General features: G+C 40.2%; 2 protein-coding genes across 2 annotated transcripts; one reads left to right on the plus strand and one right to left on the minus strand.

Moving 5' to 3' along the window:
- Positions 1–2,315: 2,315 nt before the first annotated feature.
- fancf (FA complementation group F) lies at positions 2,316–3,594 on the minus strand (the record flags this gene model as incomplete). Its single annotated transcript, XM_083916089.1, has 2 exons — positions 3,570–3,594; positions 2,316–3,381 (listed from the first exon to the last, which is right to left on the minus strand). The coding sequence occupies exon 2, from the start codon at positions 3,339–3,341 to the stop codon at positions 2,316–2,318; it is 1,026 nt and encodes a 341-aa protein (XP_083772215.1). The 5' UTR covers positions 3,342–3,381; positions 3,570–3,594.
- Positions 3,595–4,709: 1,115 nt separating this feature from the next.
- On the plus strand, positions 4,710–21,725 carry gas2a (growth arrest-specific 2a). Its single transcript, XM_083916088.1, has 8 exons — positions 4,710–4,808; positions 7,911–8,072; positions 10,202–10,332; positions 14,132–14,273; positions 15,538–15,601; positions 15,708–15,939; positions 16,021–16,128; positions 20,494–21,725. Exons 2-8 carry the CDS (start codon positions 7,928–7,930, stop codon positions 20,701–20,703), a joined length of 1,032 nt encoding a protein of 343 aa, XP_083772214.1. The 5' UTR covers positions 4,710–4,808; positions 7,911–7,927; the 3' UTR covers positions 20,704–21,725.
- Positions 21,726–21,838: the final 113 nt, after the last annotated feature.

Raw genomic sequence — 21,838 nt, forward strand, 5'->3', positions numbered from 1 at the left:
GACAAGCCTGTAATTTCACACTGCAGGTTAAGAGCGGAGGGCAATTTGTTCCCATTTATGAGACAATACAACTGGTTGGTCAATAAATGCAGTAAGTGTTAAGAGGGATGTTCTTAATGATTAGCAAGTGGGATCCTCTGCAAAAGAGAAACCAATTATCCATATTCAAATAACACAGATCCCTGTCAAAGGAAACTAAAGATTATTTGTAAAAGATATATTGACAATAATGGGCTTTACTTTTCTATTATCAGTTGTCAGACATGAGTATACACCCTATATAATAAAGGGTGTTTCCATTATAGGTGGATACAGGCAGCGGACTAAATTATAAGCTTCTCATTTGGAGTCACACTAACACATCTGAATCATCACCATGGCTGCTATCCCACTCTTCCAGTCATGTGTGAGGCTGTGAAGAAGAGTGAGAAACACAAAATCTAAAAATGAAACAAAGAAATTCTGTCAGTTTTCAGTCCTGAGGCAAAATGCTCACGTGCTGCTTGGAAACATGTAGAGGCTGAACATTATCATCTGATTAAACTCCACAAAATGTGTCTTATTTTCTCACATTCTTGAATACCCCACTGGCTAAAATCTGATCTAACAAGACTGAAATTAGGTGAATTTGCATTATATTTATAACCTATAGGAGGTGAGATCCCTTCAATTGTTGTTGGTTTCTCTGCAGCCACATGCATATGTTCTTCATTGGATGGAAATAAATTGGTTGTGTACATGCAGCCCCTTACTCAGTGACCCTTGTCTGTCTCAACCTGAATTGCTTTCATGGCGTGTTAAACGAGCCGTGGTCGTGTTGGTGTTTCCCTCCGCACGGCGGCCGGGTCTCTAATCCGCGGTCTGCCAGAGTTATGTCACACACCACCAGCTATTGTGGAAGGTTTGATTGAAGACGCCTGATCTGACTAACTGATCCCCTCGCTGCGGAGGTGCTCCGACACTCGGGTGAGGTCTGAGATGTGTGAATTGGCAGTCGAGTCACATGGCTGGCATTAAGCCAATCAAAATTTCCAGATTCAGAGGGAGTGGAGCTTTGTGGCGGAGAGGCAATATTGACAGATGGTGTGTGAGAAAGTGAAAATGATTGTGTACAGCTAGAAAAGGGTAAATTGGATTAGACAATGCTTTTGCTTCCTTTGCTTTTTTGCTATTTCTTTATCGCCCCTTGTCCTTTAAACCTATTTTTTCAGGACCACATAAGTCAACAGCTCCAGTATGATTTTATTATGGTGGGATTTATGATGCTAAATGATGCCTTGAATCTCCAGAGACCAATTTCTAAAGTGTTATCTTTTCACTGCCTCACAATTACTTTCAGTTTAATTCAGTCAGATCACGTGCTGCTAATGATTACAAGACAGCACGAGATGCTACCATCTGTCCAAAACTTGTAAACTGAGCATTTTTAACTAATTATCAGTTGTATTGAGATTTTTTCAAATCCATCAATTCCACTATTACAAAAGGTACATGAATAAAGCTTTACAAAAATATATATACGCTGAAAAAAACATGCAAGTTGAATATATTTTAAGGTTTGCACCAAAGTGAGAATGTTTATGTTGTCATCAATTAGATTTGTAATATATTTCCATCTTGTAAATATATCCAGTATGTTGCGTTTCTGATTCTTATATTTCACTACTTTAAAAAAGAAACGCAGCATTAAGAGTGAAGAATTTAAATGGAAAAGCTCACACTAACAAATGTTTGTTGATACCAATACTTATACTTGAGTTTCCGTGCTGATGCAAAAATACACCTTCCTTTGTTAGAATTAATTAAATATGACATTTTTTTTAATTCAACAAAACAAAACCAAAGCTCTTAAATGTTGTCTCAGCATAGCAGGTACACTACTAAAGTACAATAGGTGTATGCAGGGGACCCTTTATTTAAATTATAATTAGTGATATGTCTTGCCTTCTTTTGTTCTATTAATTTGATAATTGAATTTAATCCCCCCTATGATATGTTTCCCTTGTTGTTTAATGTTATTTGTGCGAACTTGTTTGTTCTGTCACCAATAAAAAAAGGTGTCTCTACCCCAAGCAGCTGTAAGAATCCTGTCTCATTAAAATAAAGCCAAAAAAGGCAAAATTATAATTGAAAAACTGTCCGGTCAGAAGTAAAGAAAAATATGAATCGGAGTATTGGAGTATTAGTCATTGGCAGCTTCTAACTGAGTGCGGACAGTGACACATTTAGTTTGATATTTGAAAGTACTGAGGTTTAATACCCACTCAGAGTCAAACACTACAGAAACATATAAACAGATACATTTTGACAGACAGTCACTTGTTTAATGCGGACAGTAGGTCTCTCCACACGCTCAGACCTCTGGCATCAAAGTCCCCATCAGAAAGGTTCAAAGCACTTAGCTCTGTTTCTACGTCCTCCCTCACAGACGGACAGGCCTCAAACAAGGCCAGAAAGTGCTCCGTCAGTCTCTGGAAGGACACTGTTCGGTTTGGGCCGGTTTGAACCCATTCGCCCTCACTTAAGCTGTACTCCATACCAGAGGCCCACCTTTTCAGCACATTGCAGTATGCGTCCCTAAATTTCAGGTGCTCTCTGGCCAGGTCTATAATAAGTGCACTGGGCAACACAGAACACATACGCTGCAGCACGCGGTGTTCTTCTTTCTGCAGCCAGTCCAAGAGAAACTCCTGTGAAGCAGTTTGTGCAGCTGAGTTCTTCGTTGTCAGCAGAGCGGCGGCGATGACCAGACAGAAATGTCCTGCTGCTCCTTCACATCCCTGGAGGACAGAGTCTAAAATGTGCTCTGTCCTGCAGCGGGCTTCACCGCCTCGGCTCAGCAGCAGAGCGTCCATCCTCTCCATCAGCATCACCCCCTGCACCTCAGCATCAGCACCAACAGTGAGAGGACTCAGGACTTTACAAGCAGACTTGCACTGAATTAAGTGGCTGCCGATGCCTGTGACATCCTGATACTCACTGTGCTCGGTGTTAACAGGACCAGGGTCAAAGAGCATCTTCATGATGGAGAGGGGCAGCTCGGGGTTTTTCATCAGCCCAACAAGCAGCAAGTGCTGACACCGGGAGAGGTCCGAGAAGGAGACTCCTTTGTATCCGGGGAAGGCAGATCGCAAACTCTGATTTGTGAGCTGCAGCTGAGTCTCCATAGCGCCCCTTATAGCGGGGTTATTATGAAACCTGGAGAAGACGTGTTCGCAGTACCGGGCCCAGTGAAAAGCTCTGGACGCAGTTTGTTTATCCCACTGCCCCACCACGTCGCTCTGCGCCGCCACGGCCAGCAGCTCCACCGTGCTCGCCACATTTTTCAACGCCGCCTCCATGTGGCGCCCTCCGGGTTCAGAGTTCAGTGGTGGAGGCTAACTGTGGAGGAAAGACAGGACTTAGCTAAACATGCGCCCACACCGACTTCTGCCGCCGAACAACGGCTCCAAAGGCTCCAACAGCTGTCGGTTAAAGCAGCTCACATACAGCACTACGCACAAACAGGTTTGACACGTTAGTAAATGAATATTTAGTCCAAAAAACATAGTTTCTGTTGTTGCACTCACTTGTTGTTTCCTTAGTTACCGCTCATCCTGCTTTCACCACTGCGCATGCGTCTCAGAGATGCCAACTTATTTCCCTTCAAAATAAAAGCCACCGAGTAACTTGTTGCCACAAAAACACAACAACAACAACATAATAATAGTAATAATAATAATAATAATAGTAATAATAATAATAATAATAATAATAATAATAATAATAAATAATAATAGTAATAATAATGATAATAATAATAATAATAATAATAATAAATGAAGAAAAAAGATGCAGGTCAATAGGCTCAGTACACGCATTTTGATTTTCTCATTTTGTTTTTCATTCTTCTGGCTAACATAATGTATGTATATTAATGCGCTTCCAACAAAGCCCATCTAGTGAGAAAATCACGCATTTCTGAAAAAAATAGTTTTTTTCATGATGCTGTTTGTGCTGCTTTTACAACTGCGCATGCGTCCCTGAGATGCCAACTTGTTTTTTCTTAAAAAAACAAAACAAAAAAAGTGGAAGAGTAACTTGCCGCAACAAACAACAACAAAGACAACATAATAATAGTTTAAAAAACGCAGATATAAGAAGTCTGTAGGCTTAGTACAGGCATTTAGATTTTCTCATTTTGTTTGTATTAACATATGTTAATACATCCTCAACGAAGCCCATCTAGTGAGAAAAACAACTTTCACTGATGCATTCCTGTCAAAAGAGCAATTCACAATTTGTACTTGTGATTGTCTGCTTCGTGACGATATATTTACAACTACAAAACTGTGTCATTCAAATTTAGTGCTCACAACAAACACGATTGTAGATTTGACATGAGGGTGTGTCAGTTTATATTACATGGGCACACAGGAAAAAAATAAATACATCTATTAAATTAAAGCAATGTGGATGATTGAATTCCTCGTGCTGACCTGCTGAATTCAATCCAGAAATGTCATACCGAGGCAACACAAAGCGCAGAGAGGAGGGAGGCACTGCCAGCAAACTTCCCTCCCATCATCATCATCATCAGCAGCAGCAGCATCGTGCAGTGAATGTACGTATGTGTGTGCGTGTGCAGGCAGTCAGATCCCTGTGCAAATACGCAGTGAGAAAGACCTCCCCGGTCCACATTGGTTCAGTGTTTTGGAGCCTAACCTGTGGATCGGTGGTGCATCGCGGTGAAAAGCATGAAAACTGGGATCCAGCAGCTCTCAGGACGAGTGAGAGGAAGGTGCGCACCAGCGAGCTGAACCCTGAGGGTGAGCACAGATAAGGAGCTTTTTGGACTGTTTTCCTGTTGCCAAACTACTGTGAGACTTTTGAATGATTTTATGCATATTCTGTTTAAGTTTTAGGGGGCGGTGTAACTTTATAGCCCCTTTACTCTTCTTACTGATGTGCCTTTTGCAGAATACTGTCATACACTATATTTAAAAGTTGGGTCTCAGTTAAGGCTTAGGCTATTTCTTTATAATTAAAAAATCTCTTAAAAGGAATTCAAGGCAAATTTAATGACAGAGAATCTGATATTGTTTCCTCAGCTGCAGCTCTCAGTCGTTTCATTGGTTTTAATTAGCGGCTGCTCTGCTGGATTTCAGTCATAACTCATCAGGCGTCCTCCCCTGATTCTGTTTCCATAGTGGTGAAGTGTCTATTGTGGCTGTTTTTTTTATTTGTGACAGTTGTAAAGGAGGAGACAGCTTTTAAAATATAATAACAGTTGTAAATGACCTGCTGGGTGTTTTAAGAGGCCAAACCAACACAGTCCAAAAATGGTTTATTGCACCAAATTCAGACATAAAAAGATCTGTATGGTGCAGACTATGTAGACATGTTGTAGTGTGTTGATGGTGGAAATATTGAAAACAGGGGTCGGTCTTTGAATGCAGGCCTGAGACTGGCTGCCTTTACATTTAGAAATGAATTAGTATTTATGACGCCATGGTGCACTGGTGATATATTGTTGAATATACAAACAAACTTTGTGCTGTAGATTTATTTCCTTTTTGTTTCCTAATGTAACAGGATAATATTCTGCTTTTTTTTAAATATTTTGTTTGAGAATTTGTAGTTTACTGAACACAATCTGATACCTGTGAACACTGACTCCCAACAGACGCACACAGTCCTTATCTTCAGTAGAAACATGCTGAGTTTAAATGGACAAATCAGCCCCAGATCAGTTTGCTGTTGTAGAGGAGAAAGGCATGGAGGCTGGTGAGGGTGAGGAGGACAGAGACACTCTTGTTTTTTCTAATTGATGTGATTCAGCAGAAATTCCCATCCATATGCATTTCCTGGGGCTAACTGCGGCCAACTGTGGCAGGTTATGACGGCTTTACTGAAGTCATGGGGCTTTTCAGGCGGAGAAATCTGTAATATCTCTTGGCTTTGATGCTTTTCCTGATTATTATCCTAAGCCGACTGTCAGATTCTGATTCTGAAAAATAATGTCACGTAGATGAAGCAGCAAGTTTAGCAGGCGCTACATAAAGCCTCGCAGAGTGGTGGTGTTGGCTAGGTTTTTGGCCTGCAATGGAAGAGGTCAGGCTGCCCTGCGGTGAGAGGAACCAGGTATGTTTAACAGCTGGTTGTTTCTTTAGGACACCTGGTGGGGGATACATCATACATATGGGCATTATGTATATTCATGATCCTGTTGAGAACAATACAGCTTTTGAACTAATGTTTATTACTTTGTTACGCTGATCACTGACAGATGTTTATCCATAAACTCCAATGCATTTTTTCAGAATTTTTAAATTATTTAGGAGAAAGTTTGGAGATATGTGGTTTTCATTGGACAGTGATGATGTGTAATATACACAGTATATTTCCATTGTTTATGATGCCCGTTGACAGATATGTCAATTACAAATTTATTTATTGACACCAGGGCGACTCTGGCTCAGAAGGGTGAGCAGTTAATCCACTGACCCAAAGGTTGGCCATTTGATCCCTCCTCCATATGTCGAATTGCCCGTTGGTCGAGTTACTGAACCCCAAATTGCTCCTGAAGGTTGTGACATCAGTGTACGAATGGTTAAAATAACCCCCCTCATCAAATTACTTTTTAGTGGTCAGAAAACAATGCAAGTCCATTCACTAATTCCATTTACCAGTATTGTATGAATGGGTCTTGTATGAGAAGTTGTCCCAGTGGCCTTGTTCTGTCTGTCAGCCTCTACCACAGTGGACGTGTGAATGTAGCACCTGTGTGTGAGTGCTGAGTCCAGAGTTTAGTGTGTGTATGCAACGTGGAGCTCTTGTCTTCAGGAGGATAAGACGACCTTGGTCAGACATCAAGGTCCTGATGTCCAGTGTGGCACCACAGTGTGATTTGGTTACAGCCAACTCCAGAGGGACCTTGAAATGTTACACAGCCTTAAATGTCAGATTCCTCACATTGTGTTACACTCCCTCGGTATTCAGAGGACATTTTCAGCTATCGCAGACTATGAACTAATTGTTCATGGCAGCTTCATTTCCTTTTTTGAATAAGCTCTTGTTGTAATTTGCATCAAATATCCTGTTGCTATTTGCCTACTATGCTATGTAAGATGACTTGAGTCCAAGCTGGAAGCAAAACTTTTATAGACTCAACCCACTTCCTGTTTCTTAAATAACTTCTAAGCTTAATGTCAAAGAAACAGAAAGAATAAGCTGGAACAAAAAAAAATCATCATCAGTCATCCATGTTTTTATATTATCTGTAATAATAGAAAAGTTGATATGTTTGATGCAATATAAACCACCTTTTTAAAAGATCACCACATTTGAACAAGCCTGAATTCTTAAAACGTGCCCTCTTACCATTGCCCTGTTGTTTTGTCGCTTGTCTCAGCAGCAGATCCACTGATGGAGTGACTGGATTGAAGTGTGAAAGATTTTCACATTATAGCTCAAATATTTGTCACACTGTTGTGCCATATTGGAAAAGACTGTGAAAAATGTCTCATTTACTCATTGACTTCACTTTGCAAGCAGCGATTAGATGCTAAATGTCGCTCTGAATATTGATGTCAAATTGAGTCTCTCCATCAGGCTGTCATGTTAGGCCCGCTGCACTGTCTGCTTGATGTATTGATTTAGACTCTGTGATGGACTGTGTGATCTGTAATCTGAAGGAGCTTTTTGTCTCTTGTCCAGTGAAGAGGTGGACAACAGACTGTGCTGTCTCATGTCATCAAGTGGACTCTTAGCCAAACCAGACGAAAAAAAACACTCCCCCTTCTTCTCTTCTATTCATTTGAGTTTCCTCCACTCCTTTCGGGATTTTTGGGCCACATGCACGTCAGCTGTTATAGAAGAATTTTGTTGTGAGAATTTAGATTGTGAGTGATTTCTTTCTCCTTCTTCAGGCCGTCAATAAGGAACAATGTGCAGCTCCCTGAGCCCCAAACAGCCCAGTGGCCCCGGCCTCACAGATATGCAGCAGTATCACCAGTGGCTGGCCAGTCGACATGAAGCCAGCCTGCTGCCCATGAAGGAAGACCTGGCGCTGTGGCTCACTAATATTCTCGGTCAGAAACACTCATAATGATACATCTGACTGCATACTAATGCTGCCTTCCTGAATACCTTTGCTTCTCAATATAAAATGAAATAATATTATCTAGGCTTAGTCGTTGATTTACACCGACAAAGTAGTGTAAGCCTACGTCTTGTGTTTATGTTTATTTTAATCTGTTGGTGGTGGTGTTCATTTGAGAAATTTTTGCTACACAGGATTTTAAATCATTATATTTCATATTGTTGCAACACAGTGCCTCAGTTTGCAGCAAAGTTATTCATTCCCTACAGACTTTGCTAACTTTGCTAACAAATACAAGGTGCTGTTGCTGATTAATTCAAAGTCATCCTGAAATAGCTTGGCTTTGAATTTCCTCATCTTTAACATAAATTGCTGATGTAAACACTTCTGCAGGGGACTGGAATCAATGGGACCGTCATTACAAACTATTTTAAAGTCACTAAAATGGGTGAACCAGTTTCCAATAGATTTTCCTTAATTGAATAATGGCCGTCATTAAGAGTTCTGAAGGACCGCAAAGCCAGTGGTGGAGAATACATACCGGAGAGACCATCAGCAGAAGCTTTGTGCAAGGTTGCTATTGCATTATAAATCACCCTGTAGTGCAGAGACAAAACCGATGCACAGGGCACTCTGAGGATCTGATTTGAATTTAGAGACTCACGTTCAGTTGGGCCTGAATGCAGAAAGTTAAGTTTAAGGTTAGCTCGTGATAGACTCAGTATTTGAGCATGAGAAAATGCCAATTTGCAGGTTTTAACTATAGCACCAGTGACCATTCAGTGTCCACACAAAATTGTTAGCAAAACACAAATTCTTACAATTCCTCCAACAGAGTAGGTAAGAATAAGCAATTGTTTGGGCTGAATTTTCAAGAGGCTATTTATTGTGTCAGCATTTTAAGATTTGTTAAAGAGTTTATAGTCTTTAAGAAGAGAGGCAGTTCTCTGATGCACTTCATTATTAAAGTTATTTCTTTTAAATTTGCTTTTTAAATATGTGTAGTTGCACTAAATATTGTTAAAATAGTGTCATGTCTCACTCATTGGGAGATCCTGCAGACTGCAGCCACTCTGACAATATTTTCTCAAATCAACTGGAAGCCGGTTAAGTTCCTGAAACTTAGTCAACTTATAACAACTTCAGTATCTCCCTTGTTATCTCTGGCGCTCTGTGTTTGCACTTGAACCAGCCGAGCTAGAAACCTCTGGTCTGCTGCAGTGAGGGATCAGGGACAAAAAAGTGAAAATCCACATGTTTGCAGTAAATACAAAGTGTCAAACCAGTTTTTTGGTTTAAGCCATGTCCTTTGTGCTCCACCGAGCACGGTTTGCAGTTTCAGGTAGGAGGAGCAGTGCGGCATAACGAGTCCACTGATTGAGTGGGAAGCTGATGCTTGGTTATACTGATGAGTCATATTGCTGTTGTGATGGGAGGTTGAACGAAGTACTGTCTTGAAAATGTTTCTCTCAGAGCCCACTGAAATATATTTTCCTCACACAGCGAGGAGCGAGGGAGAGTTTAAGCATAGAAGACGGGAGCTCACTGAGTATTTCTCAAGATTTCAATCTCTCTTTTCTGGGCTCAATTACAACATTTGGAACTCATTAAACGTTGAACCCTGTGGGCCCCTCCTCCTATAAGAAAAAGAAAAGGGATTTTTAAAAAAAATCTCTCCGGTTTCTTTCCACAGACACCCCCCTGCCACCACCTCCTATTTCACAATGATCTAACTATGAAGGAATGGTCCTCTGGAAGTCAGTCAACTGGACACCACATGTTGATCACCAATCTATCTCTGCAACTGTGCATGATAATGAGGCATAATGTGCGCAATCAGATGCCCCCTTTTCATGCGATCTTGTCTTTGCCACCCCGCGGTCTACTACCAGAAAATCCCCCACCCCCCACTGCCAGTGTTGTAATATGTGAACATTTGGCTTCTGCAGAGCATGCCTAAACCCAGCAGCACAAGCCAAACTCATTAAGCCAATAAGAGAGTCAATGGCATGGCACTGGAAGAATAAATTGTATTTCCTTATACTGTGCATATATTTTAAAATGAGATTTTTTTTGTTGAATTTATTGCTGGACTTTCTTTATGTGTCCCCTGATCAGGTCTGGAAATCACCGCTGAGAGCTTCATGGATCGCTTAGACAATGGCTTCCTGTTGTGCCAGCTGGCTGAGACGCTACAGGAGAAGTTCAGGCAAAGTAATGGAGACCTTCCTGCCTCTGGCAACAGCAAGGTACCAAGAAACCTGAGGATTCCAGTAGTCTGGCCGGCGAGATGACGGTCACAGTAAAAACACTTGCATGGGAGCCAAATCTTGGCTGAATGTGTTGAGTGATTCGACAGAGGATTGGTTCTGAGAGGGGAGAGTGACTTATTAGATCATTTGACTGACAATCATTTTGGTCTCAACTATTTGAACAATCCTCCTGCTTGATTAGAAAAGAATGTGAAATCCATTAAACGTGTTTTGTTTTTTTAAAAACCAAATCCATGTTTAATATCAGGTCACTGTATTGCCACATGAATGATCCCTTGAAATCCCGCTTTTCTGCATAATTTATTGGGACCAGACGGCTTGAAGACAACAGTATTGAAGTCTTATTGACTCTCCCTGAGACAGGAAACAGCTTTCCTTGATATCAGGTTTCCCTCAATAAGATCAATAAAAGCTACACTAATATAGTCCCTCATGTCTCAAGGAAAGGTTGATATCATAACCTTTGGAGCAACACAGAGATCGAGAGACTCTGCATTGTAGTTTATATTCTCTCTGTCCAAAGATCTTACTTGTTGATTGGTTTTGTCAGTTCAGCAGCGACCATGAATCCCAACTTTGCAAGGAGTTCCATAGTTTCAGAAGTCAGCATATAAAGGGTGGGATGGGGGGGATGGGATTCTGCAGCCTTCAGCACGGCAAAAAAGAAAAAAATGAGGCTGGCAGGGACACATTAACTGATGGGGCCCCTCAACCCCTGTTAGAATTGGCAGAACTATGTTAAATGTTCTTTTCTTGTGAGCCTTGAGTGAGGGTTTAATGAATTTCATAAGATTAAAGGGCATCTTTGCAAGTCGCAATCGTATATTTTACTGGGTCAGAGAAAACAAACCGATCGGGGTGCAAATCCTCAAGTTGTATCAGCTTCAGAGCTACTGCAACAGGGTTTGATGTCTTCAGCCAAATCTGTCTTTGAAATTGAAACTGCAATCTTAGTTAAGTTTCAACGTTTTTCCATCACCGGTGCATGTTGGGAAACAGTCAGTTTTAAACACATGGTTAACATTGTGAATTACAATAAAACTACTTGGTTAGTTTTCAAAAAAGTTCATAGTTGGGGTTGAAATGAATATGTTTGTTACTTTTGGTTTCACACAGGACTTTGATCTAGGTGACCGCTGTTTGTGTCCAGTTGGTTTGACCCACCCCTCTACCCCGACCTCGTCTCTGTGCGGAGTTTTGTGGATTTTGATTAGAAACCTACTGTATTTGTTATACTTCAAAGACACATTATCTGGGACAAAATATGTTTCCCTAAACGTAATTGAAAGTGCAGTTTCACTGTATGGGAACATAATTCACAGGGGGCTTCTGCTTATTACTGACAAATCAAATGAAACAACAAAATAATTGCTTATGTATTTTCAAATTATATCCAGACTATAGCCATCCATAGAAACATCCTATAGTATTGAGCACATTTAGATTGACTCTTTTGATTAGGCATTAGCCTAAAATTTGGCTTCTACAAGAGTGTTAAATAAAAAATAAAATTGTCTCTGACTGCTGAATATGAAAAAGCATCTTGCAGACATGATTATGTATTTTTTAATATCTGTAATGACTATAGGTATCTGTACTTTACACATTGAACTGACATCTGGTGCTCAGTTGGGTTTTATGTTTCCAACAGAAGGAAACACTGATTAGTTTCTGTTCAGAGGAGCAAAAGACTCTTTTGTTGGCTCTTGAGTGAGAGTTGTTGATGTTTGCACTGAGGCATTACTGCGCTGATGACGGTGGGTCTCCTGATCTCAGTGTGAGTGTAGCAGCACAGATGTGAGGGAATGCTTGAGGTCAGTAACCGTGGGACGGCAGAGGATCTACAGAAATAGAGGAGCCTATTGATCATGGAGGCCAATAGCGAGAAAGGCCTGAGGCAGTTAAAAAAGAGAAAGTGGCCGACCCTGACCAGCAACTCAAATAAAGTTGTAGTACGATGATTCATAGTATACAGCTCACATAAAGCACTTTCATTTCAATGAACTGTGATCACGTTCTCCTTGCCTGATACACTGTACGTCATCTTACCAGTTTAAGTTCAAACAGTTGTTGTTTTATCAGCTTATGGCACTTTGTTTCAAGTTGTGGTTGTTACATGATGTGAAGATGTGAAGTGATTCCAGAGAGAAACAATTGATCCCTTTGTAGATTCTGTATCTCACATATCTTCCCATGTGTTTACATTAATCCATGTGAACTTCAGACGATAAATATATTACTTTCTTGTTCTACCCTTTGACTGCAATGTGCCAAGTTCAATACCACCACCTCATTAACTGTTACAATGAGCCTCTCTACTGAAAGTTAAAGCAAAAGTTCAACATTTTAGGTAATACGCTCATTTGCTTTATTGTTGAGAGTTAGATAAGAAGATCGATACCACATTCATATCTGTCCATTCAATGTGAGGCTACAGCCAGCACTTAGCTAAACCTGGCATTAAAAATGGAAAACGAGGAAACAGCTAGCTCAACTCTGTCCAAAGGTAACACAATCCGCCACTAGTTTCATATTTATTGTGTATAAAAATGACAGTTGGCCATTTTAAAGGGGTTTTGTGTCGACTATTTCTTAGCTGGTACTAGTTGTCGGGCAACCAACAAAGTTATTGTGCTAGGCTTCTGTAGTTTGGCACGTAAACCTCTGTTACGCCCTCTAGATTTGTATGGGAAATTGCCATAAGAAAGGAAAGTGGAGTGTGAAATGGATGCAAAACAATGAACAATTTATTTGCTACAAACTCCAAAAATGCTATTATGTACAATAGATTTAAAGAGGTTCTGGTAGATGGATATCTTAACTGTTAGACAGAGCCAGGCTAGCTGTTTTCCGCCGTTTCCAACCTACCTGGCTGCGTGTAATAGATGTAACATGGTACAATCTTCTTCTTTTGTAACCCTCAGCCAAAAAACATATTTCCCAAAACAAGTATGTTTTCCTTTGAAGTCTGTATGTACAACTGGGAATGTGGGATGTTGACAGTCTACATAAATCATTTAGAACTTCCTGAATGAAAGAAAAGTATGTGATTTTTAAAGCAAAGTACCTCTTTAGGCTTATAATTTGTTCCCATCCCTCTAAACATAATGCTTTCCAAAAGTTCTGGGCCTTCTGTGCAATTATTAGATATGTAAAGGTGCAGATAATTCACCAAGCCAATTCTAATTGTTAGATTTAAAAAAACTGGCAATGTGGCCAACATTATTTCCCCAGGAATGCAAAGTAATTCAACAACAGAAAGGATCCTAGAAACAGTCAAAGGGAGAGCCTGGAAAGAGAAGAAAAATACCCACAAAAGCCTGCATATTTCCAGAATGAGCTCATTGCACCTTTCTCATAGCACAGACGCACATATCCTGTATAAAACCACAGCGAGGCGCATAAATCTCCCCGAACAGACCGTGTGGGGGCTGAAACCCATAAGCGTGTCATTTGATCCCAAATCATAGAAGGCCTGGTAAAGTAGCCCCGGTTTTCTAACCCGCCATCTCCCATATTGATCAGCAAAGGAAAGGTCCTTCATCCTGAGCTAAATGCAGCAGATGGAGAAGAAATCAGTGTAGATAAAGAGTGTGGCGCTATGTTTTGATGGAAACTCTGGGGGCTGGGCTGGACAAGTCACCCTGGTGAATGTTTGCTTTCTCTCAGCCCAGCTTAAAAAAGTACTATTCATCAATTAAAGTTTCTTCATCTCACGTTCATTTATGTGTAGCGTACATAAAGACATGCACTAACCTCTCTACGTCTCTGGCAGAGTATTCCCCATCGAAGGATACCATGTCGGCAGAGTGCTCCCTCCGGTTCCTTTTTTGCAAGGGACAACACAGCCAACTTCCTGGCCTGGTGTCGTAAAGTTGGAGTTGGAGAAACATGTCTGTTTGAGTCAGAGGATTTAGGTGGGTGCTCTCTTTTTCTGCCGTAAACATCAGAACAGTAGAAAATCTGAATGTCAGACAAACAGGGTAGTCTGACAACAGGCTTCAGATACAATACTGTCACTGGCGCTACCAGGGCATTGGACTCAGATTTCTATCTCCTGTGAATGGCGCGATTGTGCAGGTAAAGTATCACGCAGGTTGGACTGCTTCCCCCTCCTCCCCTCTGAGGTTCAGAGCGCTCACATCTCCATCTCTTCAACCCCTTTGACATTCACAAAGCTAACATAGCGGCAGCAGTGGCTGGGAGCAGCTCTACCTGAAGGACAAGCGTATCGCCAATGCTGTGCCCATGCACAAAATTTCTGGAATAAAACAAAGAGAGCACAGACAGAAGGGTGTGAGTTAGAGGGAAAAGTAGGCCAATGCTATGCAAATGTTTTCCTCATCCCAGAATGGGGACATTCTGCTCTCTTCCTTATTCACACACTCAGTGCGTTGTCCATGTCTCTCTAATCTATTTCAAGGATTTGTTGCATGTGATGTCACTAAAATATGCGGTTAAGATATGCCTGGACTGAAATATTGTCCTTACAATCTCATATACAGTATGCGACCCTGCCAGTAACACAAATACCGAGAATTTTCATACAATCTTCTCATCTCTGACTAACGGCTGCTCGACCATCGCTAAGCAATTTCAACTATGCAAATCATCTCTGGAGGCCAAGTCACACACAGTAAATCATCAACATCGCAGTGGAGATGTGATTGTGATACAAAATGTTTTGAACATAGAACAGTAACAGCTGACTCACTCTCTGTCTCTCTCTCTCTCTGTCTCTCTCTCTCTCTCTCCTGTTATTTCTCTGGATGGATTTATCAGTTCAACAGTAGATGTAACAACACCAGGTTTGCTATCATGCAGTGGATAATTTGCCTATAATGCATGGTGTGGTGTGTCACATGTATTGTGCATCTCGTTTCACTGTCTGGTCATATATTGGGTGAGGTTAAAATAAACATCTGGAGCCTTTATACGCAAGTCTGAATAATATTTCCATTTGATTTGGGATCAACAGAATTGCAGAGGAGAAGAACATTTGAATGCATGAAGTTCACAAGCTCACTTTATGTGCATTTTACCGTCACACAGTCACTCATCGTCACTCATCGTCACTCATCGTCACTCTTCTTTACTCATCGTCACTCATTGCCTTTTTCCATACACCAAATGTCCATGCACTGTAATTACCCAATGCTAAATCTTGACCTCTTCCTGTAGTTCTTCATAAGCAGCCACGAGAAGTGTGCCTCTGTCTTTTAGAGTTGGGACGGATAGCATCACGGTATAGTCTTGCTTTCTATATTTTCTTTTCATACATATCTATTTCCCTTTTTACTTCTTAATTCTACATCTCTGGAATGACTTTACTCTTTGATTCTTTGGTCCAGGTACAATGTGGAACCTCCTGGCCTCATAAAACTGGAGAAAGAGATTGAACAAGAAGAGAAAGCCCCTCCACCACCTCCATCCCCTCCATCTCCTCCATCACCTCCATCACCTGTATCACCATCTCAGCCACGTCCCCCATCTCCCCCTTTATCTCCCTCCCTGTCTCCTTCCCCGTCTCTGCCCAAAGTCAGTTCCAGCAAGAAAAGTACAGGGAAGCTGTTGGATGACGCTGTAAGTTAGCAGTAGTTATCCCCTGTGTTTGATATCAGGAGGGAAACATCTGTAATATGTTCGTCTTCATGTGTGTTACAGGTTAGACATATCGCTGATGATCCCCCCTGCAGATGTCTGAACAAATTCTGTGTAGAGAGACATTCGCAGGGTCGATACCGTGTTGGGGAGAAGATGCTTTTTATCCGGGTGAGTTTATTACAGTAAGGTTTGGCTGTGTGTAGCATCTGGTGTTAAAAAAGTGTTTTTGTGTTTCAACAGTGATGGAAAAAGTAACCAAATCCTTTTCATAGTTAAATGTTAGAATATTACAAGGAGAAATGTTCAATTCAAAGTAAAAGTCCTGGTTACATATAAGCAGTGCCTGCTGTAATTAAGTTCAATTTTTGAGTGCCTCATTTTATGCTACTTTTTATTCTACATTTAAACGTCTCTTGGGGCTAGATGATACTGCCAAAATCTTCTATCCCGATATAGGTAATTTTATATCTAAATACAGATTTATATTTAAATATAGCATGTTTTCTGGTAATCCAATAAATAAATATTATGAAATAACCACATGGCAAAGCCTAGTTTTGTACACTCGTGTGTGAATTTAAGACATCAAAAGTCAAAAGTACTGAGCATTTTCTCATTTTTTAAGAACCTTAGTAAAAAATCTAAACTGTTTTTTAATAAATTTTGGTAACTTAATTATGTAGAATATCTTGATATATGATTTCATCACAATACGTTTCCATTGAAAGATGATAAATGATGATATTGAATTATCGCCCAGCCCTTTAGTCCCTTATTTTACAATAATAATGATATAATAATAATAATAATAATAATAATAATAATAATAATAATAATAATAATAATATTTTACATACCAGTCATAATCAGCATCATCGAGCCAAGATAATAAAAAAGTTAAAATTAGCTTCACTTTGACCAGCAGCAACAATTAAACGTTATATACATGTCAGTGCATAGTTAAACACTGCCAGAGCCCTGATTAAGGAGTACTTACCTACAATACGTTTGCATGTGTTATGTAACAATGTTTGCTGTTTTGCCAGTTGTCCTTTTACTAGAATGTTGAATGGATGACTTTCACTAGAGTATTTTAACATTGTCTAGCTACTTTCACGTAAGTAAAGAGTCTGAATAATTCTTCCTGCTTCCTACTGTACGTCATATTCTGTTTGCTCACTTATTTTCAAGCTATGTATCACATTATTACAAATAACAAGACTTAAAATGCAAGTTAATTAGTCACTGCAAATGCTAGATAAATGTAGTTGAGTTAAAAGTTACATATTGCCCTCTGAAAGTTAATAAAGTAAAAATATTAAGTTTGTAATAATCAAGTGAAGCGCCAGTATCAATAACCTGAACTGGACTTTTTGTGGTTTATTTATCTACATGTTTGATTGGGTTGATATAATTTAAAACAAAACACATTTTTGCTCATCAAAATTTCATCATAAATCAGTTTGGGGTTGTTAACAATAAGGTCTCACACCACAGTGCGAAACCCTCTCCATTCACACAGCATATGGCAGTATGTTGATACTCGGGTCTGGCTTCGGGATGAAAGTAACCCATTGTGTCTGGAGAGCCCGCCTTTGCTGTGAGGTCTCATTTACTGGTAATGGTATTCCGACAATGTCTGTCTTCATCCAAACATAATGTGGCTCACTGGCTATAAAGGGAAAATAACACCCACACGTTTCCATAAGATCTAAAGTTATTACTTGGAAAATATTTAACTAAGCCCAGCAGTGGCCGTAGTGGCGTTAATTACATCTTATAATCACACTGAATCTATTAGTCCAGGAAATGTTACTCGACTCTCTCTGAGTGGAGGGATAAAGGCCGTAGGAGGAAGATAAATGGAGGATAACACAGATTAGACAAGTAGCATTGGTCCCCTTGAGATCCTGGTTACTTGGCAACCCTCAACCTGGATTCACACCTCTAAGAACGTGATTCATGCCAATGGTATGTTCGGATGTGGATACGTTAGGAAGAGAGTTTACTCTTGGATGTCCTCTGCTGCCATCCCATTATACTGCAACTACTAATCTCAAACTAATCAAATCATTTAAGGTGTAGATGAACAAAGCTGTTCTAAAACATTAGTGATGACGAAGAAGAAGAGATGAGATGAGAAAGGGGCTCTAATTTCCTGCTAGAATAACATGAGATCCTGTTTAAATCTGAATATTTATCATCATTTGATGCCTTTTCAATCACTGGATGTTTCAGTCTTCATTGTGTCGCTGAGCAACCAAGGACAAATGGCGATAAGCTCACAGTGTCGGTCCAAGGCAGGCTGCAGTACAGTACATTTTACATTACATGATGAGTCAGTTTTATCTATAAAGACCAAAACCACAAATTTGACTCATCATGCTGTATATCTTTCTTGTGAGTATAGTTTTTCTTTTTTATTTCTTGATTATTTTATTTTACATACTTTGTTCCATTTCATCACCTATGTTATTATTTTATTCTATTCTAATTTTAAATATTCAAACATGTGTTTGTACATTTTCTGTGTGCGTAGCGTGGACGGGGTCTACTACTGCATTTCATTGTGCAGTCCCGTATTGTTAATTGACAATAGAGCTGAACCTTGAGCCTTTACAATCCAAGACCCTTGATTTGAATAAGGGTCTTAAGGAATAAGAAACCTCAGGAAGAACAAATGAGAAGGAATTCATTCAAAATGCCTTAATCAAAATTCCTCAGATGGTTTTACCCTTCAGCAACTGCTTCTACTGAAAAGGCGTGAATAACGAAGGCCAACTCACTGTCTGTAGGCAGCCGTGAAGCAAGAGCAACTGTGGCATGCAGCGTATACAAGAGTCTACTCCACAGTTATCTGTACATGCCTGAGAGACTGACCTTCTCCGCTCCTGGAATAAATGGGGTGGTTGTTGCCTCAACAAGCAGGCAGAGTAACATCACAGTGTTTGTGAGAAGGGCTGTCCAAGCTCAGCCCCGGGCCTCTGTCCTTCTCTGGGCTGCTGAGGAGGGAATGGGCTCATGCAAGGGGTCTTGTCCCAAAGCAACGTGATTGAAACCCCTCTGCATCACACAGGTCCATTAAATCCACAGCCACAAAGCCTGAAGGCCTGGTGCTGGTGATTGGAAACACTGCCCCACCGGTACCCTCTTGATTGATTCTTTTAAGAGGCTTATAAATGTTGCATGTTATGCTGCTGCAAGGCAGGAAGCCTCATAACTGCCAGACTGAGGTGACAATCTCACGAGGTAGTTTACCCTTTTTATCAAACGATTTAGGTAGGTATTTGTCTGAATCACTCTCTTACGGTTTGGTTTGTTAAAGACAAGAATAGCATCCTAATCGTCTTAATATTAACCTGTTTATGTGCTATTTCCTCTGAGAAAGACATTCTGTAAACAAGCTTGTTTTAGTAGATGTGTAATGTCGTGTTAATGAGGTAAAAGGGTGATAAGGCTCTATTGAGAGGCAGACATGTTTTATGTGCACAGCCTCTGGGGAATGTGAGTGTCTGAGCGTCCAATATATCAGAGCCTTTTATTTCTTCTTCTCTTTATTATAATGGTCGATGTTGCCATGGTACCCAACCTTGAGAATGTGCCCTGTGGCAGGTGGCATCCTTTTTAAGCAAATGTTGCAGATTCAACGATGAAAACCCACTGCATTAAACAGAGTGTAAATACTACTGTAAAATGAAATTGTCAGATAATTTGATGGCAATGTCTGTCTGTGGGTCAGTCCACAAATTTGGTCCCGATTGAAATAAGCCTATATCAACAACTTTTTTAGATAGTGCCATACAATACTGTACATACATTCATGGTTCCCAGAGAAAGTTCTACTGATTTTGACGATCCTCTGACTTTTTCCCTCTACTGCCACTATGATGTGGACCCAAAAACGTCCTGCAACCAGCAAAATGATGCGTGCAGAGACTGCAGATACAGACACCACCACACACTTCTAGTGGGTCATAAGTGATGATTGAGAGGGATTGCTTTTGTATTAGTCTATACATTGTTTGTTAGGATAAAACTACATATTATACCTTTAAAATGGTGAACATGGTAAACATTACACCTGATGAGCATTAGCTTGTTAGCATTTACATTGTGAGCACATCAGCATGCTTTAGCTTTAGCTCTAAGCATTGCTGTGGCAAAGTACAGTTTCACACAGCTGCTAGCATGGCTGTGGTCTCACGCTGGTGTATTGTGTAAAACTGAAACAGTGAGATGAATCAATCACTCAGTGTTTGTCTGTAGCTTGTTCAGCATGGTATTAGGCTGGTAAGAGATGGAGAGAGCTACCCTCCAGGGGAAATCAACCAGTCTGAGGCCCCCAACATCAATCAACATCCTCTGACATCAAAGCCATACTTAACTGTTCATTCACCTTCTGCCTGAGAACCAAAGCCTCAATCAGAGAAATTACATTAGTCCTATAGAAGGAAGCTCCTCGACAACCGTTTTAAGCTCTCCTTTGACACCCCAACATCAGAACTGACACTATAATCCTATTTCCCTCTGCAGATGCTGCACAACAAGCACGTGATGGTGCGTGTTGGTGGAGGCTGGGAGACCTTTGAGAGCTACCTGCTGAAACACGACCCATGCCGCATGCTGCAAATCTCCCGGGTGGAGAGCAAGACGTCCCCCGTCAGCAGCAAGTCCCCCAACATCAAGGACCTCACCCCTGACAGCTACCTGGTGGTGGCAGCCCACTACCGCAGCAAAAAGTGAAGACATGAGACTGAAACATGCCATTCATAAAAGAACAGAGGATGACTTCTTCCCATTGCTTACTCCCTATAGGACCAGGCTATACAACATATGGTCACAGTTCTTATACATATTATGGCTACACACACACAACCGCAACTGGACAACTGTGAGCAGATTAAGCCTGGAAACTAGTAGGCCAATGTGCTTTAAGTCAGTCATTATGCTTTCATTACAACTGAGTCGTTCAGGCCAGCGGTACCTGACTATATTCTACATGTTTAGGGTTGGTTGTTACAGGATCTTTAAGAAGCTACTCTTCCTTGGTAACATGTTTATGTGATTTTAGAAAAGAAAGTTGACATTTTCCACAAAGGCAATGTATTTTTCCCCCTTTTTTTAATTTGCTATTTGGCTGATATTGTTTTCCTAACTGCCTTAGAGTTCATCGAATACTGGGGTGGCTCTAGTGGGAACCACACTCTAGTTGCAGAAGAACTTTAATGTCCAAAGAACTGTGCATTACCTAATCTTTACATCGTAGTCCATTTCATAATATTCTTTTAAAACCTGCCAAATCTCCTGTAGAAACCAAACATTGGTGAAAAAAATGTTGTTTTTTCTTTATGATGTATTTTTTATTAGACTAAAAAAAAATCAAAGCAATGCTTAGACTGTTTACATGTTGAGTTACTATTCTATGAAATGTATTTTTATACCATTATAATGTTTAATAATTATTCATTAGGATAGCTCCTGTTTTATATAATTTCTGTTGTAAGAACATGGACAATCACTTGTGCAAGATACAGTATGTAGTTAAACAGAATGGAGTCGATTTACTCATTTGAGGTTCTGAAATTGAATCTGTTGCATGTTACTGACCTCTAGCGGTAGTGCAATCATTAAAACTTGATACTCTTATTTACCTTCTTACAATTACTAGATTCACAACTTTAAATATACAATCAATTAATGTGTGCAACATTTTCCCTGAAATGGAAATGAATGTGGGTTTGACATTAGATCACTAGCTATGCAAACAGGCTTGTATGCGAAGTGCAAAGTTGAATTTCTATTTTAGATGTACATTTTCAATAAATTCTCAAAACTTGAACCTTCCTAATTTGAAAAATCTACTTTGTCTGTAAATGTT

Source organism: Echiichthys vipera (genome assembly GCF_963691815.1).
Source record: "Echiichthys vipera genome assembly, chromosome: 7".
Taxonomy (NCBI): domain Eukaryota; kingdom Metazoa; phylum Chordata; class Actinopteri; order Perciformes; family Trachinidae; genus Echiichthys; species Echiichthys vipera.